The sequence below is a fragment of the Bos indicus genome, chromosome 8, assembly GCF_029378745.1.
Source record: "Bos indicus isolate NIAB-ARS_2022 breed Sahiwal x Tharparkar chromosome 8, NIAB-ARS_B.indTharparkar_mat_pri_1.0, whole genome shotgun sequence".
NCBI lineage: Eukaryota > Metazoa > Chordata > Mammalia > Artiodactyla > Bovidae > Bos > Bos indicus.
In genome coordinates this window covers 1154778-1180867 of record NC_091767.1, presented here as the reverse complement: position 1 = coordinate 1180867, position 26090 = coordinate 1154778, and the positions used below count along the sequence as shown (strand labels likewise).

At 49.1% G+C, this 26090-nt stretch overlaps 1 protein-coding gene across 5 annotated transcripts in view; it reads left to right on the top strand.

Moving 5' to 3' along the window:
- The first annotated feature begins 1577 nt into the window (after nt 1–1577).
- SH3RF1 (SH3 domain containing ring finger 1) overlaps nt 1578–26090 on the top strand; it is a 155616-nt gene continuing 131103 nt past the window's right edge. For 4 of the 5 annotated variants that reach the window (XM_019965755.2, XM_019965753.2, XM_019965756.2 and 1 more), the window contains exons 1-2: nt 1578–1700; nt 3125–3612. In XM_019965755.2, coding sequence (XP_019821314.2) covers nt 3220–3612 — 393 coding nt within the window. In that variant the 5' untranslated portion in view covers nt 1578–1700; nt 3125–3219. The remainder of the gene's footprint in view (nt 1701–3124; nt 3613–26090) is intronic. The other variant, XM_019965752.2, reaches the window with a different exon arrangement.

The following is a 26090-nucleotide window of genomic DNA, read 5'->3' as shown; positions in this document are numbered from 1 at the left end:
TTTCCGTTGCGGTTTATCGCAGAATACCGAATACAGTTCTCTGTGCTTTACAGCAGGACCTTATTTATCTATCTTCTGTATATGTATTCATTCCCTTCTAATGGAGGGCAAGTGGGCTGTCTTTCCTGGCATTCATGCAGTAGATTGTCCGCATATTCAACCATTAGCGCAAAGCTAATGAGAGAAGGGGCTTCCCTGGTGGCTCAGATGGTAAAAAAAAATCTGCCTGCAATGTAGAAGTGGGTTCCATTCCTGGGTTCCATCCATGGCTACTCACTCCAGTATTCTTGCTTGGAAAATCCTATGGACACAGTCCCTGGGATCGCAAAGAGTCAGACACGACTGAGCGACTAACACACACACGGAAGGAAGATGGACGGAGGCAGTGAGGACTTGACCACATCTCAAACGTCGAGCAGGTGACTGCAGCCAGTGAGGGAGCGGTGACTGAAGGGTCACAGCGTGTCCTTACTCGGGTGGTTCTCATTTGTCTGCAGTGGTTTTGCCGTGGCCCCAGCCCAACCTTAGAGGAACATCCACTCCCTTCAAATGGTTGGGCTGGATGAAGGGCAGGCAGCGGTTTCTCGCAAAGGAGTATGTGTCCCCTCTTCTCCTTATTTTCTGCACACCTTTGAGGAAAGGTAGTTGGGAAAAATGTTTGTTGAGTGGACGGTAAATGCAAATAAAATGACAATTTTGAGATCAATGACAAAATTTTAACTTGTCTTCCCTCTAAACTGAGTATGAGAAACAACCCCCCACACCTGTGGACGACGTTTTCCCAAAGGACCTTTCGGTTAACAGGTGTGTGTCTGGCGTTACAGGTGTGTGCGGGGGGTGGGGGGAGCGAGCGTAGGCAGAGGCCATGGGGCTGGTTCCGGCCAGGCTGACCCCGGGTCCGGGGCTGGGCCGGGCTTCCCGTCCGCCCCGCTTTCCGGGTCCTGGCCCGGTCCCAAGGCTCGCGGCAGGGTCTGTGTCCAGGGACCCGGCGGCGCCTGCGCCTCCTCTGCGGCCAGCGTGTCCCACCTAGACCTCCCTCCCAGCCTTTGCGGCGGCCGTTCGGGTCCCCTATCCGTCCCCTCCCGGGACCCGCCCCGGACCCCGGCCCTCGGCAGGGCCCAGACACCGGAGGAGGGCGGGTGGCGCTCCTTGCCCCTCCTGCCTCCTCCCTCCTTCCCTGCGCCTCCTCCCTCCTTCCCGGCGCCTCCTCCCTCCTTCCCGGCGCCTCCTCCCTCCTTCCCTGCGCCTCCTCCCTCCTTCCCTGCGCCTCCTCCCTCCTCCCTCCTTCCCTGCCCCTCCTCCCTCCCCCTCCTCCTTTCCCGCCCCTCCCCGCCTCTCCCCTCTTCCCTCTCCCCTCCCCCCTCCTCCTTCCCGGCCCCGCCCCCTTTCCCGCGCTCCTCCCCTTCCCGCCCGGACCCGCCCATACCCACCTCCTCCTTCCCGGCCCCGCCCCTCCTCTCCTCCTCCTTCCTGGCCCCGACCCTCCCCTCCTCCTTCCTGGCCCCGCCCCTCCTCTTCCGCGCTCCTCCCCCTCCCGCCCGGCCCCGCCCCCTCCCCTCCCCCTTCCCGGGCCCGGCAGGCGGCGGCGGCGGCGGCGGCGGGAGCGCGCGGGCGACGAGCGGAGTCCAGAGCTGCCCGGCGTCCGAGGCAGGCGAGCGGGAGAGCGCGGGGCGTGCGGACAAAGAGGGCGCCACGCTGAGGTAGGACCCCTCCCCGCCCCGAGCCCCCGGCCCCGAACCCCGCGCCCGCAGGGCCGGGTTGGAGAGGGTCGGCCGGCCGGCCCCAGGCACTGCAGCGGCGGGCGCCCGGACGCCCGGCGGGCGGACCTGGCGACGCGGCGCTGCGGGCGCTCCTGAGCCCCGAAACTTCCGAGGGTGCGAGGCTCCTGTCCGGCCAGGCCCGGGGCGGCGGCCAGGCGGCGAGTGGACCCACCCGGCCCGGCCCTGCCTTCCCGGCCGCTGGCCGGGGCGCGAGGTCTAAGCGGGCGGCCCCCTGCAGCAGCCCCGGGGCGCGTCTACACGGGCGGCTCCTGGCACCTGGCCCCGGGATGTCTACGCCGGCGGCCCTAGCAGCAGCCTCAGGGCGCGTCTACGCGGGCGACTCTAGCACCTGGCCCTGCGGCGTCGACGAGGGCCGCCCTGGGCACCTGGCCCCAGGGTCTGCAAGGACGGCCCCCTGCCTCTGGCCGCGGGAGCGTCTACATTGGCGGCGCGGGCACCTGGCCCGGCGTCCACGCGGGCCCGCAGTACCTGCGGCGAGCAGAGCGACGGCCAGGCCCCTGCCCGCGTCCACACCGCCACCTGGCTCTCCTGGGCACGCCTACACTGAACTAGGGGTCGAGGAGAGCGGTGCATGGTCTGAATGCTTTTTCCTGAATGGCCCCATTTTCATATTCTGCTCGCGGTTCCCAGTCTAGCATTCCATTCTCAAATTCTTTGGGTGATAATTTTGCCAGATTTTCTGAATGGGATTAGCACAGGCCGTTCAGAAATCGCTTCCGAGTTTGTCAGCCGCTGCCCTGAAGGGTGATACGTTTATATTTGAGCTGCTTTCGGGCCCATCTTCAGTGTGGCTTTTAGAATTGTCAACCTTCAACTCGTTTTCCTTGGGTAAGATTAAACAATTCTATTTTTAAGACCAGCGAAGAAACATATGTATTTCATACTGGGATCATTTACCACCAAAGTGGCTTGAGTGCTGGGGAACTTGGTTGGATTTAAAAGGAATTTCAGGTGGAGGAAACAGTTCATTTGCCACTTTAACCTTCTCAGATAAGTTGAGGACTTAGTTAAGGCCTCAGGTTTCACTTTGAAAGCCAGAGAAATTATGTTTCTATTGCATTTCATAAATCCTATTTATGTCAAGAGTCCCCTGTGGTACTTGATAGCTGTTCCTGCACAGTGAACTAGATGTCTTCACGGATTTATTGTGAACTGCTTAAAAAGCCTGTTTTGTTTTCAATTGTTGACTCTGGAGTTCAGGCACCATGTATTCCAAAGCAAAGCTCCATTCTCTCGGGAAGCACTTCTGTGTGCTGTTGGGTTCCTGGCTCTTCTTTGTACCTTTACCCGCCAGTGATGGTCCTCCTTCTCTGTCTTTCCCTCCTCTTCCCCGGGGGCCCCAGAGCAGCGTCTGACATGGATGTTACATGAGCCCCTTTGAGAGCTGCACACAAGTATGCGTGTCACTGCTGCATTTCCTTTGGTGAACTAGAGGAAGATGGATGAGTCGGCCCTGCTGGATCTTCTGGAGTGCCCTGTGTGCCTGGAGCGGCTGGATGCCTCTGCCAAGGTCTTACCTTGCCAGCACACGTTCTGTAAACGCTGTTTGCTGGGCATCGTCGGTTCCCGGAATGAACTCAGATGTCCCGAGTGCCGGACTCTGGTTGGCTCGGGTGTGGAGCAGCTTCCGAGCAACATCCTGCTGGTCAGACTTCTGGACGGCATCAAGCAGCGGCCGTGGAAGCCCGGCCCCGTGGGGGGCAGTGGCACCAACGGCACCAGCGCCTTGAGGGCTCAGAGCAGTGCTGTGGTCACCTGCAGCCCTAAAGATGGCCCGAGCTCACAGGGCGGACCGCAGCCGCGGGCGCAAGCCTGGAGCCCCCCGGTGAGGGTGAGTAGCCCGCGGAGGCAGATGTGCGCATGTCTTCTTTATTCGTTGGGTGTTTTCTACATCAACTCATGGCTGAAGGAGCCACATCATTGGAACAGATAGGAAATTATGCGTCAGGAATTGTTTTTTTCTTTTTTGGAGTGAGATTGGATGTAAATAATGGTTTTGTTTTTAGAATTCTCTCCTGGATGGTGGGCCTCTATTGGCTTTTAAGATAAATTTTGAGAAACAGTAGCAATTATTCAATGAAATATAAAACACAGCAGTTTTTTATGCTGAATGTAAAATGGAAATTTGTTGTGGTTTTACCTTTTTGATGGCATTGAAAGAGTCATAATTATGCATGTATGTGTGCATATATGTATGCATATTATAAATAGGTGTGTGGGTAGGTCGTAAGTGGGAAATTGAGCTTTAATTTTATGTGGCTTGAAGCCATTCTATGGGTTTTATGAATGCACAGCACAGAATTTTCTGGTTGGAGGAATTTTTAACAAATCATGGCCACAGGTAGAAGAGTTTTGTTGCTGTAGCAACAGATTGTCATTGAGAGCCATGCTAAGACAGCAGAGAATCTAGCTTTATGTTGACTTCTGTAGGGATTGAAACAAAATATTTCCATCAGATTTTTCTGGGGTTTTGGGTTTGGGCTGAAATAATTTCAAGTGTGGCTAAATATCTATGTGGTACAGTTACCACAACAGAAATTTCTAGAAGGAAGGTAAAAGATTTTGAAGAAATCTGAATTATGTTGCAGTTGACGACATCCTAATGAAGCATGCTTTTCTCATTTTTGTAAATCTCAAAAGTAGTTCTGGACATTTAAAGCAATTCTGTTTTTTTGTTTTTTTGTTTTTTTATCCTGGAAGAAATGATTTTGATGAGTGGCCAAATTGAGAAAATGCAGTTTTAAAGAACAGTTAATCTGAATGAGAATATTTTTGTTACATACTCATAGTAAATACACAGAACTGACTTTTTCATGTAATGTAGGAGTGACCTTTGGGATGGTGTTGAATAGTGTCAGCTCACAGGTGTGGCTCCATTGGAGCCGTTAACAGAAGGGCTGTCTTTCTACTGTTCTTCTCCTTTCTCAAGCCCGTCTCTTACTAATTGTGTGTTTGCATCACTAGATGGTAAGTATAGAAAGTGTGTTAATCTCTGGAAAACAGTTTTATCCTCAGGCTATCAGATTTCTCTTAAGTCACATTTACTGTTTTTTTAAGACAGTGAGAACTTTGTGTTTTGGAGGTTTTCTTTGCATATTTGAAGCCCCCTAGTTATGAAATTGCTTATAGGATTTTCTTAGATTTTTTTTTTTTAAATGGGAGTTTACACGATTAGCATTCATGGGCTCATGAATATTTCAACCTCAGAACCTCTGATCAAGTTGGTTGTTTCTGAGACACCTGACCCAGGTCTGCTTCACTTAATTAGGGATTGGATTTGCTTCTTGGAAGGATTTTGTTTCCTTGTTAATTATGCTGGAGAGTCATAGCTTCTGGCTGTGAATAGAAGCGTCTCATCAGTTGACAGGTTGCCTTACCTGTTGTGAGGAATGTGGTGAATGTTTGATTACTGATAAAAAGAAATTTAAGACGAGGGCTCAGCATTCAACTTGGTGTCCTTTGAATTCTAAGGTTTTGTTTCTTTCTTACGTAGAAACTGACATTGTGATGCTGGAATGTTCATTTATTTGAGCTGCTAATCTCCAAAAATTGACGGACACTTTTCTTAGATACATTATTTTGAGGTTTTGATGATGTCAGTATTATTATTCTGACTGATTATGATTTTCCTAATTTACTTTTTGTTTCTTCTTTAGCATAAGAAAAATTACTCGTCAAGAAGCTCAACTGAGCTTGAGCCTTATAACTTAGATAAGGCAGTTGAGGCCATTAAAAATAGGAGGTGATGTCTGTTACTTGGGGTGGGGCGGCGGGGGGACGACACTGAGAGTGGAGGACAAAATAACAAACAAACCAGAATTATTCGGTAATGTGGGTGGATGCAGATGCTGCAATTCTTAAAAAAAGAACTTTCTCCCCACCTAGTCTAAAATAATTTCTCAGTAGCAGTTACTGGTACCTTTTACTTTGAAATATTCAAAATAACCAGGTATACAGGAACAGCACCAGCACCTAAAAGATAAATACATTTCAGAAAATGTTCATTTCTTATTTCTTTTAAAAATTTTATTTAACAAAGCGATTCAGTTCTACATACCTTCTTTTCATAATCTTTTCCATGATGGTTTACCCCAGCTTCTTGACTATATTTCCCTGTGCTCTTCAGTAGGACCTATTGTTTATCCATCCTGTATATACTAGTTTGCATCTGCTAATCCCAAACTAGGAAATGCTGCTTTTGAAAGTGAGAGCCCTGGAGTCGTCCACCAGCCCCTGGGGTGTCCCCTGAGGTGAGAGAATCCCAGATCCTTAACTGTTCTGACACCAGCCAGGGGATGTGAGAGCCTGTACCCACTGTGGCGGAAGCTGGTGCTGATAGCATGTGTTATGCTGTTTGGTTGTTGGTTATGATCCTGTGAAGAGCTGACTCAGTGGAAAAGACCCTGATGCTGGGAATGATTGAGGGTGGGAAGAAGAGGGGGCAACAGAGGATGAGATGGCTGGATGGCGTCACTGACTCAATGGACATGGGTTTGAGCAAACTCCAGGAGATGGTGAAGGACGTCTTCACTCCAGGGAGGCCTGGCTTGCTGCAGTCCACACAGTTGCAAAGAGTCGAGCAAGACCGAGGGACTGAACGACAGCAAATACGTTCCTTGTTCTGTTAGATCGTGGCCATGTGGCTTCCTCATGCGAGTGTCTCAGGGAGACTGGGTGTTATCAGCAGATGCGAACATAGCTGACATATGACACACATCCTGTTCCCAGAATTTTAGTGATTTTTGCCTCATGTGTGTGCATGCTGTCCCTTCAGTTGTGTCCAACTCTTTGCAACCTGCTAGGCTCCTCTGTCCATGGAATTCTCCAGGCAAGAATACTGGAGTAGGTTGCTGTGCCCTCCTCCAGGGGGTCTTCCTGACCAGGGATTGAACCCAAGTGTCCTGTTTCTCCTGCATTGGCAGGCAGGTTCTTTACCCACTGTGCCACCTGGGAAGCCCTTCTTGCTACATTTTGTTATCGTTCAGTCACTGAGTTGTGTCCAGCTCTTTGTGACCTGATGGACTGCAGCACACCAGGCTTCCCTGTCCTCCACTGTCTCCCGGAGTTTGCTCAAACTCATGTCCATGGAGTTGGTGATGCTGTCTAGTCTAACCACCTCATCCTTTGTTGCCCGCTCTCCTCCTGCCTTCAATCTTTCCTCTCATCATCATCTTTTCCGGTGAGTCGGCTCTTCGCCTCAGGTGGCCAAGTATTGGAGCTTCAGTTCAGCATTTGTCCTTCCAATGAATATTCATGGTTGATTTCCTTAGGATTGACTGTTTTGATCTCCTTGCAGTCCAAGGGACTCTCAAGAGTCTTCTCCAGCACCGCTGTTTGAAAGCACCAATTCTCTGGTGCTCAGCCTTCTTTATGATCCAACTCTCACATCCATACATGACTACTGGAAAAACCATAGTTTTGACTAGATGGACCTTTGTCTCGTATGAAGGATCAAATGGAAAAGTGTTGGGTCGACGTCACCACAGGGAGCTGGCAGCTCTTTACTTCAAGTAAAGAATTCCTGTGATCCAAGGGCCAAAGGTGACCAGGGGAATGAGGTGCAGGGTGGGGGTGTCTGTAGATAACTGTTTACATGGACTGGAAAATACCTACTGAAGATGGGTTTTACATATATAAGGATATGCACAGTTAGACACGGACAGCATGTTTGAGTGGTTCCTGTAGAATTATGACTAATGGAATAGATTTCTGCTTTCTGAGTGTGGTTCCGCTGGTTCCATAGCTGATACCTGTGCCTGTGTCTGTCTAGGTGTTGCCACATAACAACCTCACACTGCTGCTCCCTCAGAGTGAGCGTATTCAGCAACCATTGATCACATGACCCCTGGTTGACACTAAATTGTATTTCTTGTAGTCTTTCCTTTATCTGGCAAATATTGATCAAGCACTTAACTAGGTGCCAAGCACTGCCCTAGCTGCTGAATAGATAGAATTGGGCAAACCAGATGCAGATTCTGCTTAGGAACTTGTGTGTCACTCTGGTGGGAGACACAGCTTTGGTAGTGTGTAAACAGTGCAGGTAGGTCATTCCAGGTGCTCAGTGTTAGGCAGGGAGCTGGTAGAGGGTGGATGAGGGGCAGGTTTAGCGTGAGGGTGTGTGTGTGAGAGAGAGAGAGAGGATGGGCAGGGGCCTGGTTTAGGGTGAGGGATGTGTATGTGTTCATATTCACAAGCTTCCCAGGGTGTGTGTGTGTATGTGTGTGTACGTGTGTACTCATAAGCTTCTTGAGGCCAAGGCATTTGAGTTGAAGTCTTCAGGGTGAAATGGTGTTAAGTAGTTGAGAGGGGCTGGGCAGGAGAAGGGTCAGTGGTCACTGCTCGGAGCCAAAAGGAAGGGCCTCTGGGCCTGAGATAACCGTCAGGCTCAGGCAGAAAAGGTTGGAGCTTGGTGTTCGGGGACCGGGAGACGGGGAAGGCGAGGAGTTCTAGAAACTGGGGCGCAGGTGAATTCCTTTCTCCTGTTTTCATTTCTCCCTGATTACACTTCCCTCTCTCCCCGGAGCTGACTGTGAGGGGCTGAGTCGTGTCCTCCCAGACCTAGAAGTTGAAGTCCTGTCCCTTAGTTCCTGGGACCTCCCAGATGGTTCCACTGAGAAGAACCTGCCTGCAATGCAGGACACATGAGTTGGATTCCCTGGGTTGGGATGATCCCCTGGAGAAAGAAATGGCAACCCACTCTAGTATGCTTGCCTGGAAAATCCGATGGACAGAGCAGCCTGGAGGGCTCCAGGCCCCGGGGTTGCAGAGTCAGACCTGACTGAGCACACACACAGGGAGGCAGCAGGTGGAGAGGCCGCAGAGTGTGGGGTGTGATGCAGGGGCGTCCCTGTGACTGAGGGCGGTGACCCCAGAGTGAGCATCTGGTCAGGGGGGAGGAGGTGGGTGAGAATGGGCAGGCAGGACCAGTTCCCCTGGCAGTTGGGTCACTGGGCACAGGGGGAGCATCCCTCCTGGACAAATCCGGCGGCAGTTTGGACAGGAGATGGTGAGGTGGGGAGGTTTTGATGTTTCCATGTGGCTGAGTCAAAATAAACAAAGGTGTTGCTCGTTTTTGCCAAACACTGTCGCAGACATTCTTGACCTCTCCTTATTTACTGATTTATTTCCTCCCTGACCCCTGTTCTGTCCTTGTGTCCACCCCAAGCCTGGCCGCTACCTTGTTCCTGAGTCAGGAGGGCAGTGAGGCTCAGGGCTGGACTGGGCAGGAAGCCTGCGCCCAGCAGGGAAACGCCGAATGACTCTTGTACCACAAATGTATCGTGGATCTTACGTGTAAATCTCAACCAGCCCTTTGCAGTTAATATTGGAACAATATTGTTATTTTTAAAATGTAAATTTCAAAATGAGTTCCTGAAAACATCCTGGCTGTCAAAAAAAATTCTTCACTTTGGAAGTATAATGTGTGTCTGTCTTTATCTCTTTGTATATGTTTGTATGTGTATGCATCTGGTTGTTTTGGTTCTTTACATAAGTGGAATTCCATACTCTGCGTATCTGATGACTAGAATGTGGCTGGGAAATCTTGTCTTGTCTGAGCACGTATACATCTACCTTCTTAAAAAGAAGACACCTTTTTTATTGAGCTGTACTATACACACAGAAGAGTGCATGAATTGTGAGCACGCAAGTCACTAAATTAACATGCTTCATTCTTTTTAAATGACCACGTAGTGTTTTTCTCTCCATTTAAAAAATTAAAGATAGTAAGTACTCATCGAGAGGATGTACAGGGGGAATGAAGGCTTCTACTCTCTCTGATCCTAGTCTCCAGAGGTGACCACTGGGAGGGGTTATTTTTTGGTGTGTTTTCTTCCCTAAGGAAAAAGCTGAGTAGAGACAGGATCCTATTATGCATGCTATCAGCAACGTGCAGTTTTCCACAAAGTGGCGTCACTCTCAGAGCGTGTCAGTGCTCTCACTGCTGCACAGGAAGAAATTCTCATTTTGTGGACGTGGGGAGGGTGGCTGGAGAGGCCCAGGAGCTGGTGCAGGGCCCCCGGGCGCCACTACAGGCCCCTGACCAACTGCCCTGGCCCCCTCAGCACTGCAGCCAGCGGGGCTCTGTCCACCTTGCTGTCCCTGGCTCGTGCTTCATCCTGATAGAAAAGGGCCAGTGGATCCCTGCATGGCTGCAGGCCGGCCCTGTGTTCCTCTCCTGCGGCCACTGTGACAGAGTGCCCTGAGCACTCTGGGGTGGAGAACAACTGCTGTCCTGGGGCTGGATCCGACACCCGGGTGTCCTGCTGCCCCGAACCCGCAGGCCTTTCCTAGCCCCGGGGTCTCGCAGCAGACCCTGCTGTGGTCACCTGCTGCCCACACGCCTCCCGTCCCCATCCCTCTGCACGGGGCCTGGTGCCCTGTGCGTCTGTGACCTGGTCTCCCTCCCACGGCCTGGCAGGTGTGGGGTGCTCAGCCTCCAGGGTCCCGCCTGGCCACGGTGGGGACACGGCATGCCTCTGCGAGGTGCAAGGGCCCGGCACCACTCGGTGTGAGTCAGCCCGCCTCTCCACAGCTGTGCGCTATCCAACTGTGGGCTCCTTCACTGTGGAGCCCAGCCCTCAGTCTCCCAGAGCTTTCGTCATGGTGTGTATTGTTGTTTAGTTGCTGAGTCGTGTCTGACTCTTTCGACCCCGTGGACTGTAGCCCCCCCGGCTCCTCTGTCCATGGGATTCTTCGGGCAAGGATACTGAGTGGGTTGCCATGCCCGTCTCCAGGGGATCTTCCTGACCCAGGTTCAGACCTGTGTCTCGTGCACTGACAGATGGATTCTTTCCCACTGTGCCACCTGGGAAGCCCTCATACTGTGTATACCCCTCACTTTTTTTTCTCAATTTCAAAGACTTCTGAGAGTCGTGACCATAAAAAGAGAACTCGCGAGCTTCACGCACCCTGTGTGTGGGGCCGTCCTTGCCCTGGCCGTCTCTGTGCCCGTACCCCATCCGGAGGATGGGGCGCCGGCCTCCGGGAGGCTGGCGGGCCTGTCACTGCACACACAGGCCTGCCAGTGGGTTCCTGGGACCGCAGGGCGGGGAGGAAGGCACCAGTGGCCGCTGAGCAGTAGATTATTTGAGTTGTGAAACGTGGGAAAAGGCCGCAGTAAGCAGTGTGCACGTGAACTGTTAAGTTGCATTTAGTAGAGTGCCGAGAGGCTTGGAATGTCAAGTTTCAACTTTCTTCTGTTCAACTAAGGAATTAAAAATTTCCCCAAGTATTTTTTAACAAGGACAAAAATTTAGAACACTGTATGTTCACTGTTTATATAACTCAGCAATGGATGAACAGGGGTGACTTTTCATTAGCATGTTTAAAATGTACTGAGTGTTCCTGGACATCAGAGAACTGCCAGGATGAAATGCGAGTTCGCTGGAGGGGCTCCATGCATGCTACGTCATGTCCTACGTCATGTCTGACCCCACGGACTGTAGCCCGCCAGGCTCCTCTGTCCGTGAAATTCTCCAGGCAAGAATTCTGGAGTGGGTTGCCATTCCCTTCTCCAGAAGATCTTCCCGACCCAGGGATCGAACCTGGGTCTCCTGCATTGGCAGGTGGGTTCTTTTCCACTGTGCCACCTGGAATGCCCAAAGCGCTCCCTCCCTGGTTGTAATTCATGTGAAGGAAGCTTGTCTGCCTGCACAAATAATGCAACAGCAATGGGGCAGAACCTCACTGTGGGAGCCAGCAGCTTGGTATTGATATAAGGTTCCTGGAAGGTGTTTAGACACTAAGGCTACAAGCTGAATGTTCGATTTCTTAGGAGGAGATTATATTTCCATAGAGCTGAAAATCTTCTGACACTGCTGATTAAATAACTGCTTAGTTCATAAACATGTATCTTTATAGAACTTTAAAAATTCTTTAATACATTGACCACATAGAGGAAACAATGTCAGGAATAAGTTAAACCTCAGACCTTAAATTTTTATTTGCTCAGCTCATTTGAAGGGGTATTTAGTTACCAAATGTCTCAATTTTTTTTTGTTTTTTTGTTTCCCATGGCTGAGTTTGTCTTTTAAACACACTGATATATTATTTCCAGCATTTCATATGTTTTTACTTTTTCTTCCCCACCATTGAGCAACAGTTGAAGAGCTTAAGTTTTTGAGTCTAAATATATTTGCCATTTTTGGTCAGTCTAATTACTTTCGTTCAGTATTACGTATTTCATTGTATGTAATACTATTAGCACTTTCATTTTTCTATTTTCTACTTATTCTTAGGACAAATCCAAAATATTAGAAGATCTTGAAAGCCCAGACTCTCTTGTACAAGGGTAGTGATTTTGCTGAAAGTGAAATGTTAGGTGAAGGTCATCAGTAGGAGACAGTGCGGAATGTTTACAGAGTCCAGGAAAGTACAGCTGTGGCGTGGGGCTCTGGTCGTGCCGCTCGCTCTGCGAGGATGTCCCGAGATGGGGCGTGAGGACCACCTGTGCGGTGCCAAGTGATGGGGCCATGGCATCAGTCCCGGCTTGGTGACTCGCCACCAGGGATTTCTCTTCCACAGGCTGGGGTTTCCTCTCTTCTAAAACTAGAGGTTTGTGTATCTGAGTTCCTGTGCAGCCCTGAGAATTTTGACCTAATTGCCCACGCCAAGACCAGGTTCGATAGTGAGCGTTTAGGACGGACTGAGGCTAGTGTCTGGAGATCGTCTGGGTGAGACGACAGGAAATGTGCCTCAGTGTCACCCTGGGCCCGCAGCTCCTGAGTGTCCCTGGAGGCGCGTCGCGTCTGTGTCTTCAGACAGGTGGGAGGCGCACCGGGCGTTGAGCAGGGGGACACGCAGGAAGGCAGGAAGGCGGGGGCAGCTGGGGAGCCCAGCTGGGGGCCGGGGTGCTTGCCGGGCCGCCTCTGTTCTGCCTGCTGGGGTCCCCAGGGCTGAGACTGTAGTGTGCTCAGCCAGGTGTGCCGCCCTGCAGGTGTCTGGGCACCCTGCATCTGTCTTTCCCACTCTGAACGGCTGTCCCGGCATTGTGTTGATACTGGCAGTGGGGGGCGGGGGAGTGGCTGAGCTTCTCTGGGGGCAGATGAGCCTGGGGCGGGGTCGGGGGGAGGGGGCGCAGCAAGGGCAGCCGTGGACCTGCTCCTCCTCGTGGGCACACTTGGCTTCGGGAGTGAGGATGGAGGCGGTGGGTCGTTGGTGGAGTGGTCAGGAGGCATCGGGAGGCCATGTGGGCGGTGAGCTGAGGTCAGTGGGAGCAGCCAGGTGGAGGGGCTTCATTCAGGGCAGGGGAGGTGCCAGAGAAACGAGGCTGCTTCAGACGGTGCAGGGGGACGGGGGCGCAGCATCTCTGTCCTGGGAGGACGTGATGGCGGGGCACTGCGCCCCTCGTTTCCCGTGCAGCTCCGGGCACCTTCTTTCCTCAGCCTGACTTCTCCCTCTTTGGGACCACGAGGGTCTGCAGTCCAGTGCCCGGGAACCTGTGGACGCTCAGCACCGTGAGTGCCTTCTGGTCCTCTTCCCAGAATGAGAGCTTTTCGTGGCCCGTGTCAGTTATGTTGCGAAGTGAGCTGTGTGTGTGTACGTACACGCCCTAGTGCATGCAGGCTTGTGTACGACATTTGTCATGCGCATGTCATCGGACATTTTGTTCTCTTTTAAGCAGGCAGCTTAAACTTGAGGTTCCCAAGCTGTTCATGAGTTAGTGACTGTTGTCACCTCTGGTTTCGCCCTGGCTCTGCCACCCACTCGGGCTGACCCTGGGCTGGGAGAGGAGGCTGGGGGCCTTGTGTCTCTCCCTCCTCCTCCTGGGGCCCTAGCGGCCGTGGAATTCCTGACATGCTGATCCATGACTGTTTCTTCTTCTTCTCTCCCTGCCTCCCTATTTCTCTCTATCTTTTTGATGACATGGGGGAAATAATAGCTGAAATAATTAAAAATGCTTGTCTTTTGATTCTGTTCTTTGGCAGAGTTTTGAAAAATCTTAGATTCCCAAACGTCTGTCAGGGAGACGAGATGAGCTTTGTAGCTTGGTTCTGACTTCTAAGAGTTAGTGTTAGGGAAGATTATGATGTCCCTACCCGGGTCCCTTAATGCATGTTGGATGTAGAATGTGTGCTTTATTCCTTGAGGCTGATTTTTGTTTACCCTGCTCACCCTTTCCCGCCCCTCCTTTGAGAGTGCCCACTTCATGTTTTTAGATAGATACTCTGCTCAGCTTATCCGTGTTTTGATTATTTTTATCTCCTATCTAGAGTAGCTGATGGCTTTTTAAAATGTGACTAGGCCCATCTCTTTTAATTAAAAGACGTTTGCTCCTTGGAAGAAAAGCTATGACCAACTTAGTGTATTAAAAAGCAGAGACATCACTTTGCCAACAAAGGTCCATCTAGTCAAAGCTATGGTTTTTCCAGTGGTCATGTATGGATGTAAGAGTTGGACTATAAAGAAAGCTGAGGGCAGAAGAATTGATGCTTTTGAACTGTGGTGTTGGAGAAGACTCTTGAGAGTCCCTTGGACTGCAAGGAGATCAAAGCAGTCAGTCTTTTTTTTTTTTTTTTTTCAAAGCAGTCAGTCATAAAGGAAATCAGTCCTGAATATTCATTAGAAGGACTGATGCTGAAGCTGAAACTCCAATACTTTGGCTACCTGATGCAAAGGACTGACTCACTGAAAACACCCTGATGCTTGGAAAGATTGAAGGCAGGAGGAGAAGGGGATGACAGAGGAGGAGATGGTTGGATGGCATCACCAACTTGATGGATGATGAGCAAGCTCTGGGAGTTGGTGATGGACAGGGAAGCCTGGCGTGCTGCAGTCCACAGGGTCAGACACGACTGAGTGACTTGATTGACTGGGAACCATCTCTCAGTAAATAAGTGCATTTATGTAGCTGATAACTTTCTGATGAATTTTGAAAATGAAGCAACAGTGAAGAGCTTTGTTCTGCTTTAACTTTTAGTAAGTTTGGTTTTTTTTGGTTTTTTTAATGGAGCTTCTATTTTTAGTTAAAATATTCACTTCCTGTCTTTGTAGGGTAAGAAAGGACACTGAGTGGACATTTTAGGAAGACGGTCATCTCCTGCACTGTAAAATGTCTTTTGGAAAGGACATTTCAAAAGCTTGTTGATAACTTAGTCCAGAGCCTCACAGGAATCAGAGCCCGGGAGTTCTTGTTCTGTTTTGTTGTTGTATCACATCCAGGTTCATCGGATTCCTCTCGTCCTGTCCCTCATGGGAAAGAAGCGCTCCCTGTACCACCCGGCCGCCTCCCGGGCCATCCCTTATCTGGCCTAAACACTGCACTTCCTTTATGTGTCCCCGGAGGACCCATTTCCTGACATTTTGGTCATTTTAGTTGCTCTCCTTTGGAAGCCCGCCAGCTTCTCCCCTTGCCTGGGTTACTGTCCAGGGGTGCCCTGAGCCTGCTCATGGAGTTCTGGGAAGAAGAGAGCCTTGCCCTGGGGAAGGGCCGCCACGTGACGCTCCTGAGTGCGATGCTCCTTCTGTCTCTGTAAAAATAACTCCCTGTGTGGCTGACTCATGCTTGCACAGACACTCAGATTTTCTCTTCTTTTAAGTTTGGTTTTCTCCCATCTCTTATGTGAGCCCTTGGTTTTTGCTTCCTAATTAAACCAGCCCCTGCCTCTGTCACCCTCACAGCGGTCAGTAGCTCTCCATGGGAAAAATGCTGCTTCTGTAATAGTGGATGTCACGGGTGGACCCCTGATCTTAAAAACATACTTAATGTGTTGTTATATTTATTTAGAGTATTGTATTTATTATATTGAACCGCCTTGAAAGTTCAAATCTTTACTAAATCCCTCCATTTGGTTATTTTTTGTCATTCAGTCACTCGGTTGTGTCCAGCTCTTTTTGACCCCTTGAACTGCAGCACGCCAGGCTTCCCTGTCCTTCACCATCTCCCAGAGTTTGCTCAGACTCATGTCCCTTGAGTCGGTGATGCCACCCAACCATCTCATCCTCTCTTGTCCCCTTCTCCTACCCTCAGCCTTTCTCAGCAGCAGACTCTTTTTCTCTTCGCATCAAGTGGCCAAAGTATTGGAGCTTCAGCTTCAGCATCAGTCCTTCCAATGAATATTCAGGGTTGATTCGGTATTTGACTGTTTTCTAATTAATGGTGTTTCCGTTTTGTCTCCTGTACTAAGTTATATGTTACTTGGGAGCAGGAATCTTGTGTTTTATGTCTCTCTTCTGACTTTTACAGCTGAAAAGGTAGTGGGTGTTTGCTCCAGGGACCACATCTTGATGGGCTTGAAAGTTCATATCCCAGAATCCTACGTCCACTTGGGCCTTTTTATCTTCTTCCCACACGTGTACTTTTGACACCTGTAACCGTATTTGTTCTCCACGGTCTGAGTCAGCTACGAAGGTATTACCAGAGGCTATGGAAACTTGACTGCCGTCAGACCCTCTCTGGGGGGTGGCCCTCAAAACATTTATGTGACTCCCACCACTGTGGTCTGGTAGTCATGTTTTCCTAGTTTATTAGAAAGAATGTTCTGCTGAATTGAACCAGAAGCCTTGTTAAAGTATGTGATCTGTTATTTCCTGTCCCCCCATGCAGATTGTCACTCTGACACAAGGGAAATAAAGTGGAACTAGCTCCCAAGGATGACATTGATCTTTATTAAATACTTGCTTAATTTTGAAAAATTTTACTGAAGTATAGTTGATTTTTCAGTTGCTAAAGAATCTGCCAGCAATGCAGGAGACCCTGGTTCAATTCCTGGGTCTGAAAGATCCGCTGGAGAAGGGATAGGCTACCCACTCCAGTATCCTTGGGCTTCCTTTGTGGCTCAGCTGGTAAGGAATCCGCCTGCAATGTGGGAGACCTGGGCTCGATCCCTGGGTTGGGAAGATCCCCTGGAGAAGGGAAAGGCTACCCACTCCAGTATTCTGGCCTGGAGAATTCCATGGACTGTACAGTTCATGGAGTCCCAAAGGGTCAGACACGGCTGGGCAGCTTCCATCTCTCTTCACGTAGTTGATTTACCGTGTTGTGTGAGTGTCCGCTGTCCAGTGAGGGGTTCGGTTATATGTATATATTCTTTTGCATTGTGGTTTGCCATAGGATATTGAATACAGCTGCCTGTGTTGGGCAGTAGGCCCTTGTTGTCTGTCCATCCTATGTATATGGGCTTGCGTCTCCTAATCCCAAACTCCCAGTCTGTCCCTCCCCAGCCCCTCTCTCCCTTGGCACCCAGAAATCTGTTCTGTGTGTCTGTTTCTTTTTTTGTGGATAAATACACTTGTGTTGTACTTAAGGTTCCACTTACGAATGATGTCACATGGTATTTGGCTTTCTTTTTCTGACTTATAATACTTTGCTGACTTATAATACTTATAATACCTTGCTGGGTCCATTCTTGTTGCTGCAGATGGCATTGTTTCTTTCTTTTTGTGACCGAGTAGTATTCTGTTGTATATATACACACCACATCTTCTTTATCCTTTCCTCTGTTGATTGATATTTAGGTTGTTTCCATGTCTTGGCTATTGTAAATAGTGCTGCTTTGAACAAAGCGGTACATGTATCTTTTCGAATTACAGTTTTTTTCTGGATATGTGCCCACGAGTAGGATTGCTGGATCATGTGGCCACGCTATTTTTGTTTTTGAAGAACTTCATACTGTTCTCCATAGTGACTGTATCAATTTACATTCTCACCTACAGTCTAGGAGGGTTCCCTTTTCTCCACACCCTCTCCAGCATTCATTGTTTGTAGACTTTTTAAGGATGGCCATTCTTACTGGTGTGAAGTGATATTTCATTGTAGTTTTAACCTGCATTTCTCTAGTAATTAGCAGTTTTGAGCATCTTTTCATGTGCCTGTTGGCCATCAGTGTCTTCTTGGAAGAAATGTCTGTTTAGTTCTTCTGCCCATTTTTTGATTGTTTTTTGTTGTTGTTGTTTTGTTACTGAATTGTATAAGCTGTTTGCATATTTTGAAAATTAAGCCCTTGTTGGTTGCATCATTTGCAAATATTTTCTCCCAGTCCATAGACTGTCTTCTCATTTAGTTGATGGTTTCCTTTGCTGTATAAAAGCTTGTACATTTGATTACATCCCATTTGTTTATTTTTGCTTTTATTTCTGTTGCCTTGGGAGACTGACCTAAGAAAACATTGGTACGATTTATGTCAGGAAGCGTTTAGTCTGTGTTCTCTTCTAAGAGTTCTGTGGTGTCTTGTCTCATATTTAAGTCTGTAAGCCATTTTGAGCTTATTTTTGGGTGTGGCGTGGGGATGTGTCGACTTCATCAGTTGGCATGTGACTGATAGCATGGGCTGAATGAAGTACTGAACCCCTTCCAGTTGCTCTGCCTGCACCTCTGCTTTAGGGGTGAAAATGTTGCCTGTAATAAGGCTTGATGTTGGTGTAGATGATAGAGGTACTGAGTAGTCCCTGTGGTTGGCAAGAAGCACAGGTGATGATGTGGTTAGCAGTGAAGGGCACCTCCACACCCCAAATCCTGCAAGAGGCAACACACAGGGTCAGAATTAAATTAAAATTCCTAATAATGAAGCAGAAAGGGGGCAGTTAGAAGAAAAAATGAGCCCCAAGGGGCTCTGCAGTTCTCGAATCCTGAGCCAGCTATGGTGAAAACATGATCCTCGTTTCTCTGGTGAAGACACCTGGAAGACTGATTCCCCGTGGTTGTTAGTATGTCAGGTATTTAACTGCAATGCGTGGAAATGCTTTGAGTCATCATGACCTCTGTCAGGAGGCTGAGCTGTGGGGTGTCCACAGATAAGTAGCACTAGCTCGACCCGGTGTTTCTTGACGGATGAGGGCATGGTCCGTCCTGAGGAACAGCCCGTCAGCAAGGCCTGGGACCTGAGGAATGCCTCATGCTGGGTTTCTGGGCGTGCTGTAAGCGTAGGTCTCTGTCAAAGGAGCGGGATGTTTTGTGAATATTTATTATGCAAATTTGCATGTGTTGCTAGGTTTATTTAGGTTTCTCTTTGTGATCCCACTTTCTTTACTTCCTGGACTGAGAGGCAAGTTTGTTTTTCATGTTAAACTGATACATGACTTTCTCAAGCTCTGCTACCAACTTCGTTCTCCTTCTAGTAGCGGCATCAGGTCAAGGTCTGGGTAGGGAGTCCAGGCATTAACTGCTGGCTGGTGTCTGATGTCTGCAGCTGCAGTCCTGCTGCCATCCACCCATCCCCTCTGTGACTGGGGGGTGTTGGCCAGGGTGGGATTTATTCAACATACCTTATGTTCAGGTGGCTCAGCGATCAAGAATCCACCTGCAGTGCAGGAGACACAGGAGGCCTGGGTTCGATCCCTGGGTCGGGATGATCCCCTGGAGGAGGGCATGGCAACCCACTCCAAGTTGCCCTGAAGAATCCCATGGACAGAGGAGCCTGGCGGGTTCCAGTCCATAGGGTCGCAAAGAGTCGGACTTGACTGAAGCGACTGAGCACACATGTTCATTGATAAATGTTGAAATTGAGAACGTATGGAAACAGGTTGTATTTTGCTCCTTCAGTACACATTTTTTTCCTCTGTGACTGGATTGAAAGGTCACCATTTCTTGGAAATTACCAGACACACTGGTAACTTAAACCAAAGAATAGAATGGGTAAGTTAAAGATAGAGCAAGGCCAGGATTGATTTTAAGTTTGATACCTCATATCAATTTTCCTAGTCAGTTGTGTGTAATCTGACAAGTGTGCAGAGTTGCCAGTAATTGTAGCAGTCACGTCCTGGGTAAGCCATCCACCAGGCTGGGGAGTAATTAGATCACAACTATCTATTGGCAGCTTTAGAATGAAAATAGTAGCAGTTTTAATGACAGCAAGTCCATTGTAAATGGTGCAGAATGATACTCAGAGCGGATCCTTTGGGATTCAGGAAGGTAAATTCTTGACTACCTGACCTTGGGGAAACATTTGTAGCAAGATGTTTTGTGATCTTGAAAGAGTGAAGTCATATTTTAGTAACTTTGTGTTCTGTCAGTTGTGTCCAGGCAAGCTGTGGAAGAACGTCCCAGTGCTGTTCTGCATTGATGCCACTATCTGAAAACAACGCAGTGGTGCACTTCATGAGCTGGAAAACTCAACACGCCCTAAAATGTGAAAATGCAGTGCTGCTCTTTACATACTAAGTAACAGTCTCCAACATCAGGTTACTTGCCTTCCTGTTACATTTCACACAGACCGGACACTAGAGTCCTAACCCTGTAGACCTGCGATCTTTCAATTACCGCTTCCGACTGATAAGTACACTTATTTGGCACGAACACACATGAATAAAGGTGACCTGAACAATATATAGTTTTGACTAGTGAATATGCTGGGCTTTTCTTTAAGGTTTGACCAAAGAAGGATAGCACCCACAGTAGCACAGAGTTTTGTTTAATAAAAACAAAGGTTAAAGATGGGAACTGTTTCTCGTGAACTGTGCGGCGCTAAGTCATTTAAGAGTAAGGCAGCAGTTTTCTGGACAGGTTGTGCTTTCCTTGCAGAGGAAGGAAGCCACCTTTGTTCCGTGGCCCTGCCGCATACCTGACAGGTGAGGTCACCCGTGTAGCTGATACGCCTTTCCTTTCACGCAGGGCGGCCGCGGGTCCTCCCTGCGCCTCTGAGCTCCCACAGACCTCGGAGCCGGGCTTATGTGTACCTGTCCGTGAAAAGCTTCTGAAGGACAAAAGCCAACCCCAGGGGCTTTGTGAGCCGTGAATGGACAATAAAAGACAGTGTGCTTCTGTTTCTCAGATAGCCTGTTGAAGAACAAAGGAGCTATTCACTCCTGTGTGACTTGCATGTAGTTACAATGAAGGAGGGAAGGACGGTCGGCGTTGTTACGTGCTTGATCTTAAGGCTGCTCAACTGAGATCTTTGGAAACAATCGTTTTCAGTTATTCAGACTGATGAAGTCACCGAGGGATGTGTGCTGCTATGTCTTCTTATGTCTCGTTTCTTTAGGAAGAGGTGAATTTAAGACGAAGGTCCCCACCCGCTGCAGGTGCAAGGTGAAAGCATTTAGAGTCAGATGAAACTCTAACTGTTGAAACTGTCTCCTAACTAGTCCCCTAACTCGTCCTCTTGCCGCTGCCGTGTCTCTCAGGGCCCCTGGCGTTTCCATCAGTGTGACATGACGCCTCTTGTTCAAAGGTGCACAAGCAGAGTACCTGAGCCCTGCCCTTTCCTCCACCTTATCTTTTATGCCTGCGTTGTTGGTTCCAGTCCCACAAGTCTTCTTGTCATTTATTAAATCACCAAGGCCTGGGGCTTTGGCACCTGCTCTTTGCCCTGCCTGGCGGGAAGGGCTGCTTTTACACACATATCAACACGGCTCACTCCCCTGCTCCAGCTTGCTCTCTTCCTCAGAAGGTGTTCTCTGACCACCATATCCAAAAAAGTGCCTGGTCTCCTCCTGTCACTGCCCTGGCCTCGCCCTGCTCATTCTTCTTCGTGGCACTTTGTTCTTTTTCAGTCGTTCAGTCGTGTCTGACTCTCTGTGACCTCCTGGACTGCAGCCCAACAGGCTTCCCTGTCCTTCACCATCTCCCAGAGTTCGCTCAAACTCATGTCCATTGAATCAGTTATGCCATCCAACCATCTCGTCCTCTGTTGACCCCTTCTCCTGCCTTCAGTCTTTCCCAGCTTCAGGGTCTTTTCCAACGAGTTGACCCTTCACATCAGGTGCCCAAAGTATTGGAATTTCAGGTTCAGCATCAGTCCTTCCAATGAGTATTCAGGGTTAGTTTCCTTTAGGATTAACTGGTTTGACCTCTCAAGAGTCTTCTTCAATACCACAGTTCCAAAGCATCAGTTTTTCGGCATTAAGGCTTCTTTAAGGTCCAACTCTCATATCTGTACATGACTGCTGGAAAAACCATAGGTTTGACTATCTGGACCTTTGTCGGCAAGATGATGTGTTTTAATCCGGTGTCTAGGTCTGTCGTAGCTTTTCTTCCAAGGAGAAGAAAAACTTGAAGCTTCTTTTAATTTCTTGGCTGTAGTCAACGTCCTCAGTGATTTTGGAGCCCAAGAAAATAAAGTCTGTCTCTGTTTCCATTGTTTCCTCATCTGTTTGCCATGATCTTGGTTTCTGAATGTTGAATTTTAAGCCATCTTTTTCACTTTCCTCATTCACCTTCATCCACAGGCTCTTTAGTTCCTGTTTGCTTTCTGCCATTAGGGTGGTGTCATATCGGGGACTCCTGACTTGTTTGTTCTTTCCTTTAAATAGACAGTAAGCTCTTGGAAGGCCAGGATGTACACTCTTTTCCTGTCTGTCATCCCAGCAGCTGGAGCAGACCCTCAGTAAAGAATCTGTTACTTGAACAAACCAGTGAATGAGTTTTACTTGAGGTATGTTGGGCTCCAGAACTCTGCACACCTCATGCTGAAAAAATGTGGCAAATGGAAAAATGATCGTGAATCATTCAGATGTTTTAAGTTGGAACAGAGAACTTTTGTAGATGAGCACATTCAAGTGTCATATTTGCTTGTTTGGCCATTCATTTGGTATTATTTTGTTTTATGGGGATAAATGTAGAACAGTTTAAAAAATTATCTTGCTGAGAGCCCTTTTGTTCAAACCAGGAGATGAGCGGCGTGACTTGGGGCTGTAGCGGCACCTCTGTTTTTAGCTTTCGGAAATGATACACGCCCTTTATGACTGATGGAGCGCTTTGTCAGGCCTCCTTCTGTTGAGGCTACCAGGATAAAGAGAGCACGGAGAGGAACATGGTGCTTTTCATGTGTTTCTGCAAATACTGTGCTTCACTCACTGCTGGAGGAGGAGGGATGTTGTTTTGTGTGCCCACGGCTACTGAAGGAGGGGGTGGAGATGCCATGTCATCGCGGCTGTGTCGTGACTCCCGAATACTCCTGCAGAGGTTTGTGGGGGATGCAAATCAACCCTAAGATCCTGTGCTTTTAGCCCAGCCGAAGGGTGGGTTGATTCTTGTTGGTTCGTGTCAGAAGCGACTTTCCTTTTCCAAGGCTGGTTGTGGCTGTGTTCGTTACACGTGGGATTCACCGGAGCATCCCCTGGGGGCCCTCGTGTGTCACCAGGGACCACACCCCACCCCACATGCTCCTCTGCGGGGTGGCCACCGGCGTGTGTCTGGCAGGGGGTCTTGTGTTTCTCACTCCCAGAAAATTCTGTGCTTCCCTCTCATTGGCACTCGGTCTGTTTCCACGTAGATTTAGACGCTGTCCCTTCTGCTGCTGCTGGAGAGTCACCAGAAACAGCTCTGAGTGGTTCTCTGAGGTCACTGTGAGTGTCATGCAGGTCATGCTGGAGGGACCCTCGGTCCCTTCTGGGGGTGTCACAGCCCCCCGCCCCAGCCCTGCTCTGGTGACACCGCGTGGCTGGCTCCCTCTCCCCATTCCGCTCCCGTGCTCAGCTCCAGGGTTTGCGGTGCTGCAGGAGGGATATGCCACCTCCTCAGACTCCAGTCCCCTGGTCAGCAGCCCCTCCGTAGTCTCAGAACAGTGAGCCTGTTCTCTGTGCCCCCGTTTGTCGTGGGGCCTCCTCCACCCCTGTGGGTCACAGCTATCCTCAGGAACCTGGACCCCAGCACAGACCAGGGAAGCTGGGTCCACCTTCCACCTTCAGGCCTATCCCTGTGAGACTGGTCACTGTTCCCAGCTGGGCTCACCTCCAGCATTGCTCTGGACACTGCCCACCGTCCATTCACTCCTTCCATTGACATTGATCAGGAGGAAATCCGCCAGCTGGTCCCACCACATCTCCTGTCCACCTCCCAGCTCAGGCCATCAAGTGTGGCTTTCTCTCTTCCGTCTGCTCGCTTCTTGTTTCCTCTTCCTGCCCCTCCCGCCGGTGTCTGATTCCAGTATCTGACCTTTGTCCTCAGACATCGCCTTTTCCCATTTTCCCCAATCACCCCATTGTGCCTTACTCTGTTAAAGAGCTGTTAATGTCCTTTTTTCTTTTAAAATGTAAAAAAATATATACATTTTTTAAAGGTTGCTTTCAGTTTGTAGTAATCACAGGGTATTGACTAAACTCCCCCTGTAGTGCAATACATCCTTGAACCTGTCTTACACCCAGTACCTCTCCCCACCTCCATAGCCCTTCCCCATCCTTACTGGTGGGCTTTCCAAGCAGCTCAGTGATAAAGAAGCCGCTTGCCAATGCAGGAGACACAGGATTGATCGGGGAGTCGGGAAGATCCCCTGGAGGAGGAAAGACAATCCACTGCAGTATTCTTGCCTGGGAAATCCCATGGACAGAGGAGCCTGGAGGGCTACAGTCCATGAGATAACAAGAGAATCAGACACAACTGAGTGACTGAAACGACAGCATCGTCACTGGTCACCACAAGATTGTTCCCTACATCTGTCAATCTGCTTCTTTTTTGTTATAGTCACTACTTTGTTCTGTTTTCCTTAGTTCTTTTTTAACGTTAACCATGTTTGATTTGGCATAGAAAAACCAGTGGAGCATAAAGCATGGGGTAAGAGACGGCTTGCTCGATACTTTCTCTAATTTTTCTGCAAAATGGAACTTTGTCTTCTCCCACCTTCCTTTCTGGATGGAGAGCCATGAGATTTTTCACATTTTTCACCAGCAGTCTTGCAAGATGGTCGTATTTCCCAGGGAATTATTTTATAGATGAAAACACTTCAGTTGGCTTGTAGTTTCCGAGTGAAGTAATTGCTGGTTAAGTGACTTGCGTTAGTGGATCAGGCCCAGTTAATGTACATGTGTGCCTCTCTGAAAATGAAAGTTGAAAAATTGAATTTGTTCCTTGGTAATTTGATTTGTAGGAAGTGGGGAACAAAGGATTCCAAACAGGGCTTTTAAAATCAGTTCTAATTAATTGTGTGTGCAGAGGCATCGGCGGAGATGGGGAGGCAATTAGTCTAATTATGTTTAAAATACAGTTGCGTGCCTCAACAGACCCTCACCCCCGTGGGCCTATCTTTCTCTGATTTCTGTTTTAGGCAATCAGTGGATTTTTTGGCCATTAAGCATGACCTGATCAGAGTCTGTGGAGCAGAAGAGTGACTGGCTGCAGAGGAGAAGGGCTCATGCCCTCCTGCTCTGTGATCACGAGTGCCCAGCATACCCAGGTGGGATGATTGAGGTGTGCTGGGGACCATTTTTGTTTTCTAACTACTCACCTCCCTCCCATACCCTCCCCAACCCACCCCCCTCCCCCCACCCCCAAATCTTATTTTTGAAAAGCTAAGCTCTCTCTGAAATATTTTTCTCATGCTCCAGTTCGGAGTAAACTAGAAGTGAGTCCGGATCTCCCTGGTAGCTCAATCGGTAAAGAATCTGACTGCAGTGCAGAAGACCTGGGTTTGATCCCTGGTTTGGGAAGGTCCCCTGGAGATGTAAATGGCAACCCACTCCAGTATTCTTGCCTGGACAATCCCATACAGAGGAGCCTGGCGGGCTACAGTCCATGGGGTTGCAAAGGGTCAGACATGACTGAGCAATTAAACCACCCAGAAGTGAGTCCTGTTCTGCACATTATGAACTGATTTGAGTTTCAGAGCAAAACTTGAGGAAGTAGAGCCTTGCCTGACAACTTACCTTAGCATGAAAGACTCAGTTGCTGGCCAGGGGGAGAGGCTGGGGCCACCTGGACTTCTGAAGGCCTTTTATACCCACCAGCTCTTCATCTGCTGCCGTTGCAGTGGGTCTGACACCCCTGACAAAACTATGGTTTTTTTCTTTTCAGTGTAAGCAGTCGGTGTTTGCACAGGAGAAGGAACCAAAGACATTTTCTGCCTTTTCATTAAAAACTAACCGCCCACTTTTCTCTTCCACACTTTGGATTTTATGGGAAGAACTGTGCTAGGTGGTCTTCTGCAAATACTCCCCTGCTGCCCTCCCTTTGGTTTCTGGTGGCATTAAAAATGATTTATGAATTACATTTGTGTTTTATAGGATATCCTGCCATTACAAAATGACAGTCTTTATTACTGACCTACCACAGCGATTTTACTTTTCCTTTCAGCCACATTTGCTGTATTTCTGCCCATATTATTTGTAGCAGGAACTGAGGTTGACTACCATTGCCATATTGATAGCTGGACCATGTGGTTTGCTCCTTGCAGGCTTTCTCCCACAAGAGTGGGACGTTGAGGGTAGATGACTGGTGGCGTTAGGCCAGTTGGACCTTCGTTTTCTAACTGCTTTGGTCTTCCTGCTGTTAAGAACATAAGCTTATTGTATTGTTGTCAGTACAGTGGATGTAGGGGTTTGTTCAGTTGCTCAGTCATGTCCAATGGTTCTTTGCAACCCCATGGACTGCAGCACGCCAAGCTTCCCTGTCCTTCACTGTCTCCTGGAGCTTGCTCAAACGCATGCCCACTGAGTCACTGA